The sequence below is a fragment of the Neomonachus schauinslandi genome, chromosome 5 (assembly GCF_002201575.2).
Source record: "Neomonachus schauinslandi chromosome 5, ASM220157v2, whole genome shotgun sequence".
In the NCBI taxonomy this organism is placed as follows: Eukaryota; Metazoa; Chordata; class Mammalia; order Carnivora; family Phocidae; genus Neomonachus; species Neomonachus schauinslandi.
Genome location: NC_058407.1, coordinates 64,413,090 through 64,432,512, shown reverse-complemented (window position 1 = coordinate 64,432,512; position 19,423 = coordinate 64,413,090). Strand labels below are relative to the sequence as shown.

Genomic DNA, 19,423 nt, shown 5'->3' with positions numbered 1-19,423 from the left:
GTCCCCTGTGGGGCTGCTCTGGGGCTCAGAGACAGCACAGCAGAGAGCCAGGGAGGAGAAGGACTCCATGGAACCATTAAAGGCAGATGTGAGGGCTATGAAAATGGAGATCAGACAAGGCAAGAAGGAAGATACAGGGAAAGATATAGGGAATAAATAGAGAAGAGTGATGCCTTCTGGAAACTGTTACAGAAAGAAGAGATTTCAATCCCTTTCCTAATTTTTCTCTAAATAACAGTGACCATAAATGGCCTCAAGGAATCACAGCAGCATCACAGAGTTCATCCTTCTCGGGCTGTCTGCTGACCCCCATGTCCAGGTTCTGCTCTTTGTTCTGTTCCTGATAATTTACCTTCTGACTCTGCTGGGGAACCTGTTGATAATACTTGTGATCCATACAGAGTCTAACCTCCACACACCCATGTACTTCTTCCTGAGCCATCTCTCCTTCCAAGACCTCTTCTATTCTTCAGTCACTGTGCCCAAGCTGCTGGAGAACCTCCTGTCTCAGAGGAAAGCCATCTCAGTAGAGGGCTGCCTGGCTCAGGTCTTCTTTGTGTTTGCCACTACAGGGATTGAGGCTTGCCTGCTCTCAGTGATGGCCTATGACCGCTATGCTGCCATCTGCCACCCTATGCTCTATGGACAGGTAATGAATAAACAGCTATGTGAGAGGTTGGTGTGGGGCTCTTGGGTCGTGGCCTTTCTGGATGCACTCATGAACATCCTCCTGGCTTTGAATATGGACTTCTGTGAGGTTCAAACCATCCACCACTACTCCTGTGAGCTGCCTTCCCTCTTCCCTCTCTCCTGCTCTGATGTCTCCACCAACTCTGCAATGCTACTCTGCTCTGCCCTCCTGCATGCCATTGGGACCTGCCTCCTGATCTTCTTCTCTTATGTTCGCATTCTCTCCACCATCTTGAGCATCAGCTCCACCACAGGCAGAAGCAAGGCCTTCTCCACCTGCTCCTCACACCTCACAGTAGTGACCCTGTTCTATGGCTCAGCCATTGTTCGCTATCTCATGCCAACCTCAGGCTCATCTCTGGAGTTGATCCTCTCCATACAGTACAGTGTAATCACTCCCCTGGTGAATCCACTCATCTACAGCTGGAAGAACAAGGAGGTGAAAGCAGCTCTGAGAAGAATGATGATAAAATATTTACAGTGTCTCAGCACAGAAGAGATATAACATGAAAGAAACACAAAATAGAACTGCAGCAAGAAATCTCATGATTGACATTAAGTTCCTGATTTCCTGTTTTGTCACATGTTGCAATGTGCATTGCTGATTCTCCCTTTTTAAAAATTATCGAGGAAAGTGCTAGAAGCTATTTTGTTTTTCATGGCTCAGAACCAATCCTATTCAGACACAGAGCACATAAGTCAGAAAACCTTCTCAGCTTCATAGACTTAGTTAATAACATGTCTCATGGGTCACTTTTTTTGAAGTCATTCAAATTAGAATGGACCCTGAAATATTTTGTGTCCTGAATGTTCAATTTGAACTAATGTTTCTGGGGAAAGATTTTTATAGGAATAAAAGATCCTGGGTCTCTGAGAAAGGGAAAACAAAGACTTGGCCTTTATGGGGTGGAGGAAAGGGTCATGGGTGGTGGTACGGTCCGTGGAAATAGGCAGAAATAGAAAATGTGGCCAACACAGGGAAGTCACAATTTAACAGGTATACCAGTTCTCTATTGCTTTCTGTTATTGCTGTAATAACTTCAGCAAATTAAGATAACATGCATCTATTACCTTAAAGTTCTCTAGGTCAGAAATTGGGGCAGACACCACTGGGTTCTCTGTTTAGGGTCTCACAAGACCAAAATCAAGGTGATGGCTGGGTTGGGCTCTTCTCCACAGGCTCTGGAAGTTCAGATTGTTGGCAGAATTCGGTCCCTTGAGACTGTAGATCTGAGGTCCCCATTTCTTTGTTGGCTGTTGACTGTGGATCATTCTCTCCTTATTGAGACCCCTTCACTTCTCATATGGTCTTCTCCATTTTCAAAACAGTGTATCACCTACTTCTCACCTTCTGAATCTCTCTCATGTCCCCTTCTTCTACCATCTGGAGAAAATTCTCTGCTTCTAAAGGGCTGATAATGGATTAGGCCCACCTGTATAATCTCATATTTTAAGGTCAACTGATTTGGGACTTTCATTACATCTACAAAATCCCTTCACAGCAGTCTCTAGATTCGTGTTTGAAGAACCATGGAGCAGGACTCTTGAAGGGCCATCTTTAAAATTCTGCCTTTCAGGGCAAGTAAATATATAAGTATAACACTCCTACTACAAAAAGAGCATAAAAGGGAGTAAAGCTAGAATGATGAGAAGAGGAGAGGGGAGAGCTGTGGAAAGGGAGAAGACTCAGTACGATCAAATAGTGCTATGTAGAGATGGGGAAGGAGTCAGTCTGGAGAGGGACATCACTGAGAAGCTGTTAAATACAGAACATCTGTTTGTCCCAGAATATGTATGGATATAGGGAATTCACTGCATCAATGCCTGGGACTGATCATGAAGAAAGACTTTTGCTCTGAATTTCAAATGAAAAAAATACAGAAATATGTTCCTACACAAGGTCTATGATGACCTCTTTCCACTTTAGGGGACCATAAGCCCTGTGGTCCTTCTTCTCTGTCTGCATGCCTCCCACTTCTTTATGTCCCTGTGCCCACCTGGTGCCCTCAAACTACCCTCTGCGGAACTTCACTGACTTTCTACCTAAAAGATATTTGTCTAAGCCATTTTTGCCAATTATCAATTCTTCTTGGAAAACATTCTCTTTCGATCTATAATTATCAAACTTTGAATGTTCATATAAGATAAACATGTTTCAGCCCATTTCAACATTCTGTTTCATTTTCAACCTATTTTCCTGTTTTGCTTCTTGCTTGAGTACTAGAAATAGTCATTCTTGACTGCATTACTATCCAAGATAACAATATTTTATAACAACCTCAGCAGAGGGGTAACATAGAGTCACTAAGGAACCTTTAGGTGTTTGTGACTATCTCTTGTCCTGCAGTTCACAAAAGCACAATAAGAGTTAATATGTCAACAAAATTTTGAAAAGAGTACACACCTGAATGGAATAGCTCACTACCTCATGCATACAATGCAAAGAAAATGTTTTATTACCTCCTTCTGAACACAATCTGCATACCCAAAAGCATTTGCTCTAAGCTACCACACCACACTCCTCTAGGATACCAGATTTGTTTTTATTCAGTAACTTTAATGTGCTTTGATATATATATGTATAATGTATGCTTAATATCTGTGTTATATATATATAAACATATATATGTATATACACACACACATATATTTAAGTAACAAAAATCAACCAGTAAATTTTAAAGCTCTAATTGGATTTATTAATTGATTGATGAGTCGGGCAGCATTCCATCTAGCAAGTAGAAGGGAGCTACAAAGGGAAAGTTTTCAAATGTAGAGAGGGAGTGGAGAAAGGGAAATTATTAGGAAAGAATCCATTGTTTTAGGCAAGGTTGCCCTCCTAAGGAGAACACAGGGGCCTATCAGTAAATTTCCGAGTGTTGACCATGAAATTCCCAGGCTGACTAGCTAAAGGTTACCTTCCTGGGAGGTTGAAACTGCAGTTAGGTTATGTATTAAGTCTTGGTTTACTGACATGGGACCCTAAGCTAAGTGATGCCATTTGGGGCTTGTGGTTTTCTTTTTAAAAATACACACACATGGGGTGCCTGGCTGGCTCAGTTGTTAAGCGTCTGCCTTCGGCTCAGGTCATGATCCCAGGGTCCTGGGATCGAGCCCCGCATTGGGCTCCCTGCTCCGCGGGAAGCCTGCTTCTCCCTCTCCCGCTCCCCCTGCTTGTGTTCCCTCTCTTGCTGTGTCTCTCTCTGTCAAATAAATAAATAAAATCTTTTAAAAAAAAATACACACACACATTTAGTGAGCACTAAATACATGTTTAATATTATAACTGTACCAAAAAGTAATTTTGTTACCAAAACCCAATTTTGGCTCCTGTCACTCAAAAGGCCAATACTCAAGAGATGAGTTTTGAGTGAAAAGGAATGTTAGCTTTATTCAGGAGGCTGGCTGCCTTTGGAAAAGGTGAATTCTTGTCCAAAAGCCAACTCCAAGGTTTCTGCGTGGCCCAGAGATTTTTAAAGGGGTTTAATCAGCTAAGGGAGTGCAGGGGTCTGTGACATTTCTTTATTACATGCAGACTTGATGATGCCAACTACAGAGTTATCTTGGTGCTCTCAGGTTGTGCAAGAAGGTCTGGTGCCCAGGGGTGGTTGTGCAAGAGTATTCTGTTCTTTATGTAAAGGAGAGCAAGGTCTACAGATGCACAAAGGAGGGTTAGTAAAGTCATTTGTGTGACCTTAAAAAAGAAAAATATTTTGCTAAAAGATTACTGGGTTAATGAGAAAGCCAATTCAGTTTCAAATAGACTTGCTGGGCTCTGTGGCCTGGGAAAGTTCTGGTCTTTCATTCCCCAAGACCAGTGGTCTGCAAATCTCAAAGAAAATAAATTAATTCTGTTACAGATCAAGGGCCTTCAGTCAGTAAGCAAGGAGTGTGTTAATTTGCTAACCCTTAAATTAACCCTTAGGGTTGGATGAAGGGCTGTTATAATTGCACCAAATAATATAAATGACAATATTATTTGTTCCAAAACTCTAGCCTTTTAAAAGAATCTTATATAGCATACTATAAGACAGTATTTATAATACTTTAATTTTATATCTTAATTTGAGTGTTATGAAAAATTTTCTTATAAGTAGGTGAGAATGTAGTGATTAAAACAAGGGGATTGTATTGTGACTGTGTTATTTTCTGTTTCTTCCTTTTTGAATTCTGGTTTCATTAGAATTTCTCAAGATTAAAAGAAAAAAAACTTACTAATTCTACAAATGCTGATGGATCCAAGGTTTCTAAACTCAGTTAGGATACTTACACCTCTAGGAAGGAAAAATACCTTTTTCCTGTACCATTTCATGTCCATGAGTGAGACCCCTGTAACAAAAGACAAATTAACAAGAGAAAAGGATACAAATATTATTTAAGATAAGTTTTGTGGGACATAAGAAAAGGAAGCCCAGAAGAAACCGTTAAACCTGAGTGGGATATTTTCCCAGGTTTATTGAGATATAACTGACATACAACATTGTGTGAGTTTAAAGTATATAACATATTGATTTGGTACACTTATATATAGAATTTGATTACTACCAGTAGCTTAGCTTACACCTTACAATAGGAACATGTTGATCAAAGGGTACAAACCTGAGTATTTTTACAGAAAGACGGAAAAGTCATGGAAAGATGTGATAAGAAAAAAGTGAGCCAAGTATAAGAAATGGGAGTGGGGAGACTGGGGCTGGTAATTAGCAAGGCCTATTCAGATTCCTCTCTGTGTCCCTTCACCTTTGGCAGTAAGGATGCCCCTTTCCTCCAGGTATAGGGAGGGCACCTCTCACATGAGGGTTTTATGATTTGCTTCAGGGGAAGGTCAGAAAGTCCTTTCTGCACCTGATATTTCTCAAATTCCTTCTGCATGAAATATTCAGCATTCCAAGGGGCTATATTTTGGGAAAGTGATCTTATCCTAGGCTGTAACTCCAACACAGAAGTTCCAAAAGACCATACTGAATAGAATCATCTGAGGCTCTTACAAATTGCAACTTCTCTAATTAATGAGTTTCAAAGTGGGCTTGAATCAGAGAGGAAATTAAAGAGATGCCTCTGTGATTGGGGCTATGACCATTGGAGGGAAACTCCTCACAGTTTTTATTGAGGATTTGATAGTCTTACCATGTAATGAGTAGGAGAAAAAGGCAGGACCAAGTCAGAGCTCAGAAAATGTTTGTCTGGAAGCTTCTACCTTTAAGACTATCTAGCTCTGGGGTAATCAGTTTTCTGTTCTCACTGTCATTTCCAACCAGAAAAAATAAATAAATAAAAGGACTGATTGCCCCTCCTGTAACTAGGCTACAGAAATATTTGTTCCCATGGGCATAGAGACCATCCCAGTCCAGATGAGATCCCACCATGAAAAGACCAAAGTGACAGGAAATCTTCTGAATCAGAAAAAGCCTGGAACTCGGTAATGTCCACTATGATTGCTCTGCAGTTTCTCCTCTCTCCTTTCTGTTCCCTATCTTTCCCTCTCCTAATCCAGCCTTCTTTTCCTGTCTTCTCATTAACTTCTGTCTGCTGGAGACTGAGGTCCCTGACCCAGAAATCACATTTTCCGTACAGTGGGGCCTTGGACCTAAGCAGCTCCATGGGAAGAACTCTCTATCCTCAATGAGTTACACTGAGCATTGGGATCTGGCACATCTTGCATCCTGGGTTCAAACTCTGCCTTTGCCTGGGCTCTAGAAGTTCAGTGAAACCTGGGACCAGCAGGTGGAAGCAAAAATGTCAAGGTGGATGGGGATAGTGGAGAGTACACCAGAGTAGACAGCAGATAACAGCAGCTCTGAGGAAACCCTCTTCTTCTAGGATGCCAAACCACATGTACTACAGAAAGTTCTCTCTCTTTCTTTTTGCATTACTAACTCCCCTTGGCCCAAGTAAATATAGATGATGAGAAGCACACAGAGAGGGGGGCAGGATCTGCACAGGTTTGCAAAAAAATATCTGGATTCAAAAAATTCTTTTTCAGTTCTCTCCTATGATTTCATCCCTCCTCCCTGTCTAGATATCCAGGGTCTTTATACCACTCACACCTGAGTAAACAAACTCCTACCCCATCCCACCTGCATTTGGTTATGCAGAACACCCCACATTCAGTGAATAGAGGAAACCCTCGAGCCCTTTCTCTTCTAATTCCAACAATCCATCAATCCGAGTGTTTGTTCAATTAACTAACATTTAAAAAATTAAATATATGTGAGGCTACCAAGACTTTAGGCACTTTGTATTAAATGTTATATGGCTTCTCCTCCAGGGAATGACCCCAGATACCTGTCCCTTGATTGGATATGACAATGTCCAATGCAAAGTTCCTGAGCCCAAATTCCAACTAACTTTACTATCTCTATGATCTTGAGAAAGTTACCTAAATTTTCTCTGTCTTAGTTCCTCATCTGTAAAAAAAAAAAAAGGTATGTGTCAGGACTGTTTTAAACAAATAGAATCACAATACACAGACTGCTGCTTGCCCCACTGCTGTGTCATATGGGCCCTCATTCCCGGACCAAAGTTTTCAGGATTTGGATCCTTAAATGACACTTCCCAATATCTTCTGCAGATGCTGACATGTTCTTAGGTGCATAGTCAGAAACACCAATGAACAAGGTGGTCAGGTATACTTTAAAAAGTACATGTAGGGGTCAGTAGGGCATGCAACTCTTAGTCTCAGGATTGTGAGTTCAAGCCCAACATTGGGCATGAAGGCTACTTTAAAAAAAAGCATGTGTAGAATAATTGAAGCAATTATCTGTCTGATTCCTTCAGAAAATTCCAAATATTTGGAGAAATTTTCAAATTCCAGAAAAGAATGATTGAAATTAATTATGGTTTGTTGTGATTCTTATTTTGCTATTGAAGATAAGCAGAGAAAATATTCATTTGAAAGGACTTGAACTCAGAGATGAGAGTTTCCTTAAAATAGACTTTTTTTCCTGCAAGTTTCTCTCTTTGTTTGCTGAATCAGAGTTAATTTGGGCCATCCTAAACTACAGATTCACCTGTAAGACAGACTGAGATATAATCTAGATCTAAGTTCTAAGTCAGATCTCTGTGAATAGTCTGGGGATCTCTGTGAATGTTTAATATTAATAGTGGAGAAAAGTCTGCTCTAATTTTTTTGTCCAAGTAAAGAAAATGACAAAGACTGGAAAGTTGACTAGTTTTCCAGGATTTAATTAGTTGTTGTGAGTCCTTTCGGCAATACCAACATCAGACTCTGGTGTCAGAGCAAAGCTAGAGAATAAAAGGCAGGCTAAGAGGTCAAGAGACTTGTCAGAAGACTGTATGAAGTTGCCAACCAAGGGATGTTTCATAAAGAAACACAACTTGAATGTATAGTGCCGTATCAAGTGCAAATGAAGTGTAAGGAACTAGTCTAGAAAGATAGTCATCCCTGGATGCTGGACAAGAGTGACTTAAAATCTAGGAGACAAATGTGCATACATATAACAGTTCAATGTAAGTATCTGCAATGTGGTCTTCTCTAAGCCCAGCATAACCTAACATATAGCAGGCAATTTGTGAATGAATGATTGAGTTATGGGTGGATAGATGGAAGAATGATCAAAGAATAAATGTATAGAAGACTAAGTTAAGGGAAAAGATGCATTAAAGAACCCATAGATACACTAAATAAATTAATGTTCAGAAACATGAATGAATGAACAGGGAATGTCATGGGTTTTAGCCTCTCTGATAGTCTGAAATGGGATAGTAGGCATGGAATACATGAAGTACACCACCAGTTGCTCAAAACTGAGACAATCTACACACACATGCAAACACACATACATACACACATACCATTTCTTTGCTTCCCACTTTGTTGTCTTCTTAGTGCTGAATCCTTATCAAGTTAATGAGTCTGAAGACTTTTCTAAAGATTAGCTAAACAGTCTGTTCAATTCACTTCATTGCTTTCTCTTTTCATCCAACAAAAGGTAATAAATGATCCACCATATATGCTTCCTATTGGGTCAAGTTTTATGGTATAGAAGTGCCAAGTAATTTAGAGCATAATCACCTCCATCAGAGAACTGTAGTGTCACTACTTGAGGGAAAAAAGAAAAGAAAGAAACGTGGCATAAATAGTCTAACCACTAACTGCCAAAACAAGATGGTGATTCAGCAATGGCATAAAATGAAGAGAGTTGCTTATGGTGAGTTAATGAATTAGCACAGAGTGGAAGTATATTAGGTGAGGTCCTCCCAGAAGAGATGTTGATGTAGAAGTAGGATTACATGAAATTTGGTGGAGAGGAGCCTGTGGAAGATAAAGAGTAGGAATCAGGATTGGGTCAGAAAAGCCTTCAGACCATAATCCAGACATGACACTGGCAACAGGAATGATGGAAGGAAAGCAGAAATGTCTCAGAGAGCTTCAGACTGCAATACAGATCTGATAAACATTCATACAAGCCAGTGGGAGGTCTGGAGGAATGACCACCCCTTTGAGAAGGCAGGCTCAGTCACTGACTGCTTGGGAACACTTTGGCCTCTGCTAAAGCTGCGGTCAATCTCAAAGGTACTGCAACTGGATACTTGTCAGTTAACTACATCCTTCACTGCTGAATGTTAGGTTCTTTCTTCAAGTTACCCAAGGCGAGCACCTCCATGGCTGCCACAGGAGGAGAGCTAACACCCTTGAGAAATACATAAGAAAAGGGGGAGCAGATGTGCCAGATGAGAAACAATAATGAAAATGCCGGTGAAATCCTGATGTAGCCACTCATTCACTCTGGGAAGGCAAAATTCTAGATTTGAAAAATTAGGATAGAATGATCTACCCAGAATGTCTTGTGAAATTAAATAAGAAAATGTCAGATTTTTAAGAGTGCCGAAGACATATTAGGCCCTCGATTAAAAAAAAAAAAATAGCTAGTTTTTATTATCATTATGGACTATGGGAGTTCAGAGAAGCAAATGATCACAAAAGATCTCAATAAAAGGTCAAAATTAAGATGGGGTAAACAATAAATAAGATTTTTCTTAATTACCTTAAAGGCAGGGCATTTCAAATAGAGCAGATGCTCAAGTAAAAACAGAGTGAAAGTCATTCCTGTGGGGTGCTCGGAAGCAAGTACATCCATCTGTCCACAGCATTGAGACCAAAAGAGTTGAGACCAACTGTAACATCTAAATGCCATGTATGATGGAGGATCTGAAGGCAGGCCTTAAATGCAAGTTACTGTATGGAAGAAAGACCTGGTGTCTCAGGGTCCTGTAAAGTCTATGTATACAAGTCATGGCCTTGGACGAGTTACATAATTTATGATACTCATTTTTTAAAATGCAAAAAGGAGTTAGCAATACCTTCTTCCCTTATTCACTTGCCCCACATCCAACATTCACACACACACTCACACACACACACATGCACACACAATCATCTATTAATCTTGTCTCAAAGGATCAACAATATATCTTAACGTGTGGTATCAATGACAAAAAGCTAAAGAAAGACAAAATGACACTGTTAAGCAATTATGAATCTTAGGAGGGTTTTGAAATGGGGCAAGAACAGGTTGGAAAATGGAGGAGAGAAGACAACTGCTGAAATAGCTCCCTGGAACTCTGCTACAATGTGTAAAACGCACCCAGAACACTGCTGACAAAGCAGTGTCCAGTTGATGGACTAGGTCTGAACAAATTCACAAATTTTCTCAGCAGTTTTTTAAGTAGAATAACAGCTCTATGGAAATATCACAGTGAGTTTGAAACCAAATACTAGATGGGAAGAAGGAATTCTAGATAGTCAATAAAGGGATATGTGAAACCTAAATATTTAGGAGCATGTACATAAAAGAGGGTCCCTAACTATGTAATTGGGTATAATCAAGACAAGTTTCAAGTCCATCCTATATTTATTTCTAGGAAACATGCTCTCCAAATGGCCTTGAGAAACCACAGCACCATCACTGATTTCATCCTCCTTGGGCTGCCAGCTGACCCCAATGTCCAGGTATTGCTCTTTGTGCTCTTCCTGGGGATTTACCTCTTGACCCTGATGGGGAACCTGATGATGCCGCTGGTGATCAGAACTGATTCTCACCTCCACACACCCATGTACTTCTTTCTGAGTCACCTCTCCTTCCTAGATCTTTGCTTTTCTTCAGTCACTGTGCCCAAGCTACTGGAGAACCTCCTGTCTAAAACGAAAACCATTTCAATAGAGGGATGCCTGATTCAAGCCTTTTTTCTGTTTGACTTTGGAGGAACAGAAGTCTGCCTACTGTCAGCAATGGCCTATGACCGTTATGCTGCTGTCACCCGCTCCTCTATGGCCAGGTAATGAATAATCAGCTGTATATGCAGCTTGTGTGGGGCTCATGGAGCCTGGGCTTTCTAGATGCACTCATTAACATCCCTCTGATAATGAACTTGGATTTCTGTGAGGCCAAAACCATCCATCACTACAGCTGTGAGCTGCCCTCTCTTTTCCCTTTGTCCTGCTCTGATATCTCTACCAACCTCACTGTCCTGGTCTGTTCCACACTCCTGCATGGCTTTGGAACATTCTTCCTGATCTTCTTCTCCTATGTGCACATTGTTTCCACCATCCTGAGCATCAGCTCCACCTTGGGCAGAAGCAAGGCCTTCTCCACCTGCTTCTCTCACCTCACCACAGTGATCATTTATGGCTCAGCTTTCCTCCGTCATCTCATGCCAACCTCAGGCTCACCTCTGGAGCTGATCTTCTCCATACAGTATGGTGTGGTCACTCCCCTAGTGAATCCCCTCATCTGCAGCCTGAAAAACAAAGAAGTAAAAGCAGCTCTGAGAAGAACCTTGGGGAAATGTTTGCAGTGGCACAGGTAGCAAGCTACAAGAGATGATCAATTAAGAAAGAGCTACAGACTTCACGATATCTGTTGAGTTGATACTACAATCTTCCTAATGGCCATTTAGATGCTAGAAGATACCACAGAAGAGCTTAAGAAAGAGGCACAAGGATAGATTGAGGGTGGGGTCAGGGTAGGAGAAGGTGGTTCGGATTAAATCCTGCTCAAAGGCAGATCAATGGAATATATAGTTCTCTTGATTAAAAGTTTTATTTAATCATAATTTATTCCTCTATTATTTCATTGATACTGAGTAAAACAATGTGTGTGTACTGGATTATTTTTTAGGATTAAATGTACAGAAAGGCACGAAAACCATAAGATTTCACCAAAAACTGCTGAATATCAGGGAAAGAAAAGTTATAGACCTGGGGTCTGTGGAGGCATTTGAGCTTTGATGGGGAAGCCCTTGCAGATAGACAAAAGTGCTAAAATTCAGGACTGCACAATCAGCAGGTCAGTGATTTGGGTGATACCAAGAACTCTATTGTTCTGTTACTTGGAGTTGGAACATGAGGGAAAATGTCACTCCTTCTAGGGTAAGACAGGAAAATATAGCTCTCTGCAACAATTCACCTCCTTCAAGCTTTGTTTTTTCCATTTAGCCCACTTGGGGAACGCAAGGGTTTTTAGTCAATTGTTTTGGAGTAATTTCCTTTTCATATATTCTAGCATATGGATTTATGAAATACGCAGTATGTGTTATATAATTCACCAAATTTGTATCTTCTGAGAAATTTTTCTGCACTACTTATTATTTTCCTCAAAATAGATTGTTTTAAAGTGTGATAACTTATACTCATTCAATGTTATTTTCTGTCTAGCAATAATGAGACCCCTAACAACACATGTTATTGATGAGGGACAGAAACAGGAAAATGTTTACCCTTAGCAGGGCAGGCTGACTTACAGTCTGCATAGTTTCAATATGGATCAAACACTTGCTGGTTGCTACATTCTTTAAGGATCTCGAGACTGCCTGTATATCTCACCAATAGTTAATAGTGATTATAAGCACCAGAAGAATGTTGCAAAAGTAGTTTTACAAGTAGAAATTCAAACAAATTTGAAGAAACTTTTGTATTCTGAGACACCCTGAAGGCCCTCTTCCCTTTGATTACTAAGCAACCACCAGCCTCACACAGCAAAAGTGCAGCTCTTTCTGCCCATGGGTCTTGTCCCCATGCTACTTAAATAAACTTACTAAGTTGCACCATACATTGTCTCAAGAATTCTTTCTGTACCTGCACCAGACGACCCTGCATCATTTTGATTAATAGGTTAAAACACTGTTGCTCCATTTTACTTTATTTTTTCATAAACGTATGTTATCAAAAAACATACCAGGCACTGAATTATACACTAATTAATAACACATCTGTATTTCCAATTTTTAAGTTATAATAAGAAAGCAGATATGTTAAAGAGAAAGTGATAATTACCAAAAAATAATTCTATCACCCGTATTTAGGTATATTTTCTTCTAATGCTTCTTGTACGTAAAGATTTTAATGTAATCCATTTATCAAGCAGTCCCAACTCCATGACCAATACATATGAAACTGGTTTTTTTCCAGTTACTTAATTCAACTGGGTTGTATAATCTCCATTTCCTTACATTTAAAGACATATCATCAGATCCTTAATGTTCTGATCATTTTGTTTAATATATGTATATTCTAGTTTAAGACATATATTTCATTGAAGTCTCTCTCCTCCTCCTTCCCCAAATGTAAGTTTGAGCTGGGATCTCACTGTTCTGAAGAGGCCTAATCTGGCCCAGTCACATCCCCTCTACCACTCTCTAGTTAGCAATGGCTGACCAAAAGAATGAACTCAGGACAGCCATTGTACAAACCAGCTCTGGTGGAGGCACATGGGAGTTCTTTGTAAGATCCCACTGATCCTGCTCAGTGTACAGTTCTCTGACTCAGAAGACTTGACTCCTATTCACTCTCCTCTCTCCCACCTCTTTTCCTATACCCAGCAGCACTCCGCAGCCTCTTGCTGTCGAGAGAACTTCCCCTAACAACCACCTTGGATATGACAATTAGAGTCCAAAGTCAGCTGTCTACCAAGATGACCAATTGACTCCCCACCTGCCCCCACCAAGGAAATTCACACATCATCCTTGCCATACCAAGCAGTAGGTAGACTGGCTGCTGTATTTCCACACACCTCTTCACCCTTTACACCCACCCCACCTGACCCCCATCTGTCAGCTTTTCCAATTCTTCTCTCTCTGGCTCAGAGAGGCATAGAGGAAAGATCAGCAAGTCTACTGCTGAAGTAGATATCTAACTGAGGAAAGAGATCTCAGTCTATTCTGCTTGCAGGCATTTTCTGTTTTTGTGAGCTCTTCTCTTAGGACCACGTTCATTTGGATCCTACAAAAGAAAAGCAATCCTCCCTTCCCCCATGAGAAAAGAAGGAAATGACTTCTCACCACAAACACTAAAATCCCAGTAAGGCCAATGAAATGAACACCCTCCCCAATTTGTTCCAATCCCAAATTTTTTGTATAGCCAGGGAAGGAGAGGGTTGGTGATAACTAGTGGTAGCATCATCACAGGTTCTTATCTCTCTTACTAAGCATTGAAAAGGGTGTCTGATGCCATTATCGGTAGCTATTATCAAATGTAGGGTATTTATGTTATGGGAATATAAACTGGTTTAGCCACTATGGAAAACAATATGAGGTTCCTTTAAAAAATTAAAAATGGATCTACCATATAATCCAACAATTCCACTTCTTGGTATATACCTAAAGGAAATGAAAATAGGATATCAAAGGGATATATGCAATCCTGTGTTTATTGCAGCATTATTCACAATAGCTAAGATATGGGAACAATCTAAGTGCCCATCAAGAAATAAATGGATAGGGGTGCCTGGGTGGCTCAGTCGTTAAGCATCTGCCTTTGGCTCAGGTCATGATCCCAAGGTCCTGGGATTGAGCCCCACGTCAGGCTCCCTGCTCAGAGGGGAGCCCGCTTCTCCCTCTCCTACCCCCCCGCTTGTGTTCCCTCTCTTGCTGTCTCTCTGTCAAATAAATTTTTTTTTAAAAATCTTAAAAAAAAAAAAGAAAGAAATAGATAAGGAAGATGTGGTGTATATATATACAATGGAATATCTCAGCCATAAGAAAGAAGGACATCCTGCCATTTGTAACAACATAAATGCATCTTGAGCACTTTATGTTAAGTGAGATAAGTCAGACAGAGAAAGACAAGTACTGTATGATATCATTTATGGAATCTGAAAAAGCCAAACTCATAAAAACAGAGAATAAATTATGGTTACCAAAAGATGGGAGGTGGGGAGACAGGACAGATGTTGTTTAAAGATACAACCTTGGAAATAGTCCAAGATGGCAGAGGAGTAGAGGACCTTAGTTTCATCTGGCCCCAGGAATTCAGCTAGATAGCTATCAAATAATTATGAACACCTGCAAACTCAACCAGCGATCTAAGAAAAGAATAGCTGCAACCCTACAATTAGAAAAGCAACCATTTTCTGCAAGGTAAGAGGTGTGGATAAGTGAATCTCAAGTGATATATGGGAAGATAACCTGGTGGGGGGGGCTCCATAAGCCGGCACCAGAAAGTGATATAGCAGTAGAGCACAAAATTGGAACTTTTAGAAGTCTGCTCCAGTGAGAGACGTCCCTGCCTGAAAGGCACTCAGGTGGCAAAGTGGGGCAGAATCCTAGGTGGGACAGTATGGTCTCAGGATCCCTAGGGTCACAGGAAGACCAGGAGTGCCTGAGTGCCACAGAGTTCCCAAGCATCAGAATGGTGAAGCTGGTTGCAAACAGTGAGCCCAAGAGTGGGCTTTCAGCTCAGTCAGGCCACTGCTTTCTGAGCAGGTACCAGCAAGTAAGTGGCAGAACCAGTGAGATCCCACTTCCTCCACCAGGAGGGCAAGAGTTTGCAGGGTTTAGAGACTCAAATAGGGTTATGTGCCTGAGATAGAAATGCTCAGTCATGGGCTAGGTGAGCAGGGAGTGGGGACAGAGACCAGGGAGACAGGAGTGGTTGACTGCTTTTCCCTGAGGGCGCATTGAGGAGTGGGGGGTGCAAGCTCTTGGCTCTGAGGCTGGAAACCGGGAGGCCACCATTTTCATTCTCATCCTCTAAAGCAGTGCAGAAAGACTTCAGAGAACAAAAGCCCCATAGAGCAATCCAGAGCCACTTACTTAGCCTGGCTCCCTAGCAAGGGCAGTGCAATTCCACTCAGGGCAAAGACATCTGAGAATCATTGAAACAGGCCCTCACCCAGAAGATCAAGAACATTCGGCTAAGACCAAGTTTACCAATCAGTGAGAACTGCAAAACTCCATTGCTAGGGGGAAATAGTATATAGAATTCATTGGGTTTTTTTTCCCATGATTCTTTAGTCTTTCAATTTTAATTTTTTTCTCTTTCTTTTTCAACCAATTTCTTATTTTTTAACTCTTTTTTAACTCTTTTTTAATGTTCATTTTTACAGTTACATTCTATCCTTTTTTTTTTTAAAGATTTTATTTATTTGACAGAGACAGAGCGAGAGAGGGAACACAAGCAGGAGGAGTGGGAGAGGGAGAAGCAGGCTTCCCACAGAGCAGGAAGCCCGATGTGGGGCTTGATCCCAGGATCCTGGGACCATGACCTAAGCTGAAGGCAGACGCTTAATGATTGAGACACGCAGGCACCCCCATTCTATCCTTTCATTTTATTTAATTTTATTTTTGTATATATATGTCTTTCTTTCTCTACAATTTTAGGATACAGTTTCTTCTAACAAACAGACCAAAAAACACCCAGAATCTAGTGTATGGCTCTGTTCTCTTCACCTGTCTGATCATATTCTCTTTTTCTTTTTCTTTTATTTTTGTTAAAGTATTTTTAAATGTTCATCTTCACATTTACATTCTATCCTTCAATGTGTTTAATTTTATTTTTGTGTATATATAACTTTTTCTTTCTTTATAATTTTGAGATGTAGTTTCTTCTAACAAAGAGACCAAAATACACTCAGGATAGCATGTATTGCTCTGTTCTGTTCACCTGTCTATTTCTATTCCTCCTTTTTTCTTGTCTTTTAATTTTCATTTTTACAGTTACATTCTATATTTTCATTGCATTTAATTTTATTTTTGTACATATATAAGTTTTTCTTTCTTTACAATTTTGAGATCTAGTTTTCTAACAGACCAAAATACACAAAGGATCCAAAATACACAAAAGATTGTTCTATTCTGCTCACCTGTCTGATTATATTCTCTCTCTTCTTATTTTTTAATTTTATTTTTTTGGTTTCTGGTCTCTTCTGGTGTGTTTAGTGTATATTTCTCTGGGATCTTGTTGCTATTTTAGTATTTTGTTCTCTCATTCATCTATTCCTCTTGGACAGAATGACAAGACAGAAAAACTCACCTCAAAAATATAACAAGAGGCAGTATTGACTGCCAGGGACCTAATCAGTATGGGCATAAGTAAGATGTCAGAACTAGGGGCGCCTGGGTGGCTCAGTTGGTTAAGCAACTGCCTTTGTCTCAGGTTGTGATCCTGGGTCCTGGGATTGAGCCCTGCATCAGGCTCTCTGCTCAGCAGGGGGCCTGCTTCTGCCTCTCCCTCTGCAGCTCCCACTGCTTGTGCTCTCCTGCTCTCTCTCTGTCAAATAAATAAAATCTTAAAAAAAAAAAAGATGTCAGAACTACAGTTCAGAAAATGATGATAAAGATACTAGCTGGGCTTCAAAAAGGAAAGAAGACACAAGAGAATCCCTTTCTGGAGAAATAAAAGAACTAAAATCTAATCAATTCAAAATTAAAAAATGGTATTAATGAGATGCAATAAAAAATGGAGACTCTAAGTGCTAGGATAAATGAGGCAGAAGAATTAGTGATATAGAAGACCAAATGATGGAGAATAAAGAGACTGAGAAAAAAGGAGATAAAAAACTGCTGGATCACAAGGGGAGAATTCAAGAGATAAGTAATACCATAAAGCAAAACAATATTACAATAATTGGGATCCCAGAAGAAGAGGAAAGAGAAAGAGAGAGCAGAAAATATATTGGAACAAATTATAGCAGAGAACTTCCCTAATCTGGAGAAGGAAACAGACATTCAAGTCCAGGAGGCACAGAGAACCCACGTCAAAATCAATAAAAATAGGTCAACACCCCAATGTATAATAGTGAAACTTGCAAATTTCAGAGACAAAGGGAAATCCTGAAAGCAGCTTGCAACAAGAGGTCCACAACCTACAACTGTAGAAGCATTAGACTGGCAGCAGACCTATCCACAGAGACCTGGCAAGCCGGGAAGGACTGGAATGATATTATTCAGGGTGCTAAATGAGAAAAATATGCAGCCACGAATACTTTATCCAGCTAGGATGTCATTCAAAATAGGAGTGATAAAAAGCTTCCAGGACAAACAGAAGCTAAAAGAATTTGTGATCACCAAACTAGCTCAATACGAAATATTAAAAGGGATCCTCTAAGCAAAGAAAGAGCCCCAAAATAACATAGACCAGAAAGGAACAGACACAATATAGAGTAACAGTCATTTTACAGGTAATACAATGGCACTAAATTCATATTTTTCTATAGTTCCTCTGAATGTAAATGGGCTAAACATCCCAATCAAAAGACACAGGGTATCAGATTGAGAAAACAAAAACAAAACAAAACAAAACAAAAAAATGGGGAGCCTGCGTGGCTCAGTCGGTTAAGCAGCTGCCTTTGGCTCAGGTCATGATCCCAGGGTCCTGGGATCGAGCCCCATATCAGGCTCCCTACTCAGTGGGAAGCCTGCTTCTCCCTCTCCCACTCCTGCTTGCGTTCCCTCTCTCACTGTGTCTCTCTCTGTCAAATAAATAAATAAAATCTTTAAAAAAAAAAAAAACAAGACCCATCAATATGCTGTCTGCAAGGGACTCATTTTAGACCCAAAGACACCTCCAGATTGAAAGTGAGGGAGTGGAGAACTATTTATCACATTAATGGACATTAAAAGAAAGTTGGGGTAGCAATCCCTATAACAGACAAATTAGATTTTAAACAAAAGACTGTAATAAGAGATGATGGACAGTATATCATAATTAAAGGGTCTATCCAAAAAGAAGATCTAACAATTTTAAATATCTATATCCCTAACATGGGAGCAGTCAATTATATAAGCCAATTCATAACAAAATTAAAGAAACACATCAATGATAATACAACAATAGTAGGGAACTTTAACACCCCCCCCACTCACAGCAATGGACAGATCATCTAAGCAGAAGATCAACAAGGAAACAAGGGCTTTGAACGACCCACTGGACCAGATGGACTCCACAAGTATATTCAGAACATTCCATCCTAAAGGAACAGAATACACATTCTTCTTGAAAGCACACGGAACATTCTCCAGAATAGATCACATCCTGGGTCACAAATCAAGTCTCCAATGGTACCAAAAGACTGGGATCATTCCCTGCATAATTTCAGACCATAGAACTTTGAAACTGGAATTCAATCACAAGAGGAAATCTGGAAAGAACTCAAATACATGGAGGCTAATGATCATCCTACTAAAGAATGAATGGGTCAACCAAGAAATTAAAGAAGAATTTAGGAGAAGGAAGGGGAAAATAGGGGGGGGGATTGGAGGGAGAGATGAACCATGAGAGACTATGGACTCTGAGAAACAAACAGGGTTTTAGAGGGGAGGGGGCAGGGAGGATTGGTTAGCCCAGTGATGGGTATTAAGGAGGGCATGTACTGCATGGGGCACATATGAAAACAATGGCTCGTGGATCACCACATCAAAAACCAATGATGTATTGTATGGTGACTAACGAAAGAAAGAAAGAAAGAAAGAAAGAAAGAAAGAAAGAAAGAAAGAA

The 19,423-nt window shown here is 40.2% G+C and overlaps 2 protein-coding genes across 2 annotated transcripts; both read left to right on the top strand.

The window, feature by feature from the left end:
* The first annotated feature begins 247 nt into the window (after positions 1-247).
* LOC110593570 (olfactory receptor 8S1-like) lies at positions 248-1,195 on the top strand. The gene has a single exon (XM_021704854.1). It carries the CDS (start codon positions 248-250, stop codon positions 1,193-1,195), a length of 948 nt encoding a protein of 315 aa, XP_021560529.1.
* Positions 1,196-10,591: 9,396 nt separating this feature from the next.
* LOC110593569 (olfactory receptor 8S1-like) lies at positions 10,592-11,520 on the top strand. The gene is given in 2 exon segments (XM_044914866.1): positions 10,592-10,961; positions 10,964-11,520. Coding segments are annotated over 2 exon segments (927 nt in total).
* The last annotated feature ends 7,903 nt before the right edge of the window (positions 11,521-19,423 follow it).

Excerpts from the sequence above, each read along its gene's own strand:
- LOC110593570 (XM_021704854.1), top strand. The coding sequence starts at position 248 with ATGGCCTCAAGGAATCACAGCAGCATCACAGAGTTCATCCTTCTCGGG.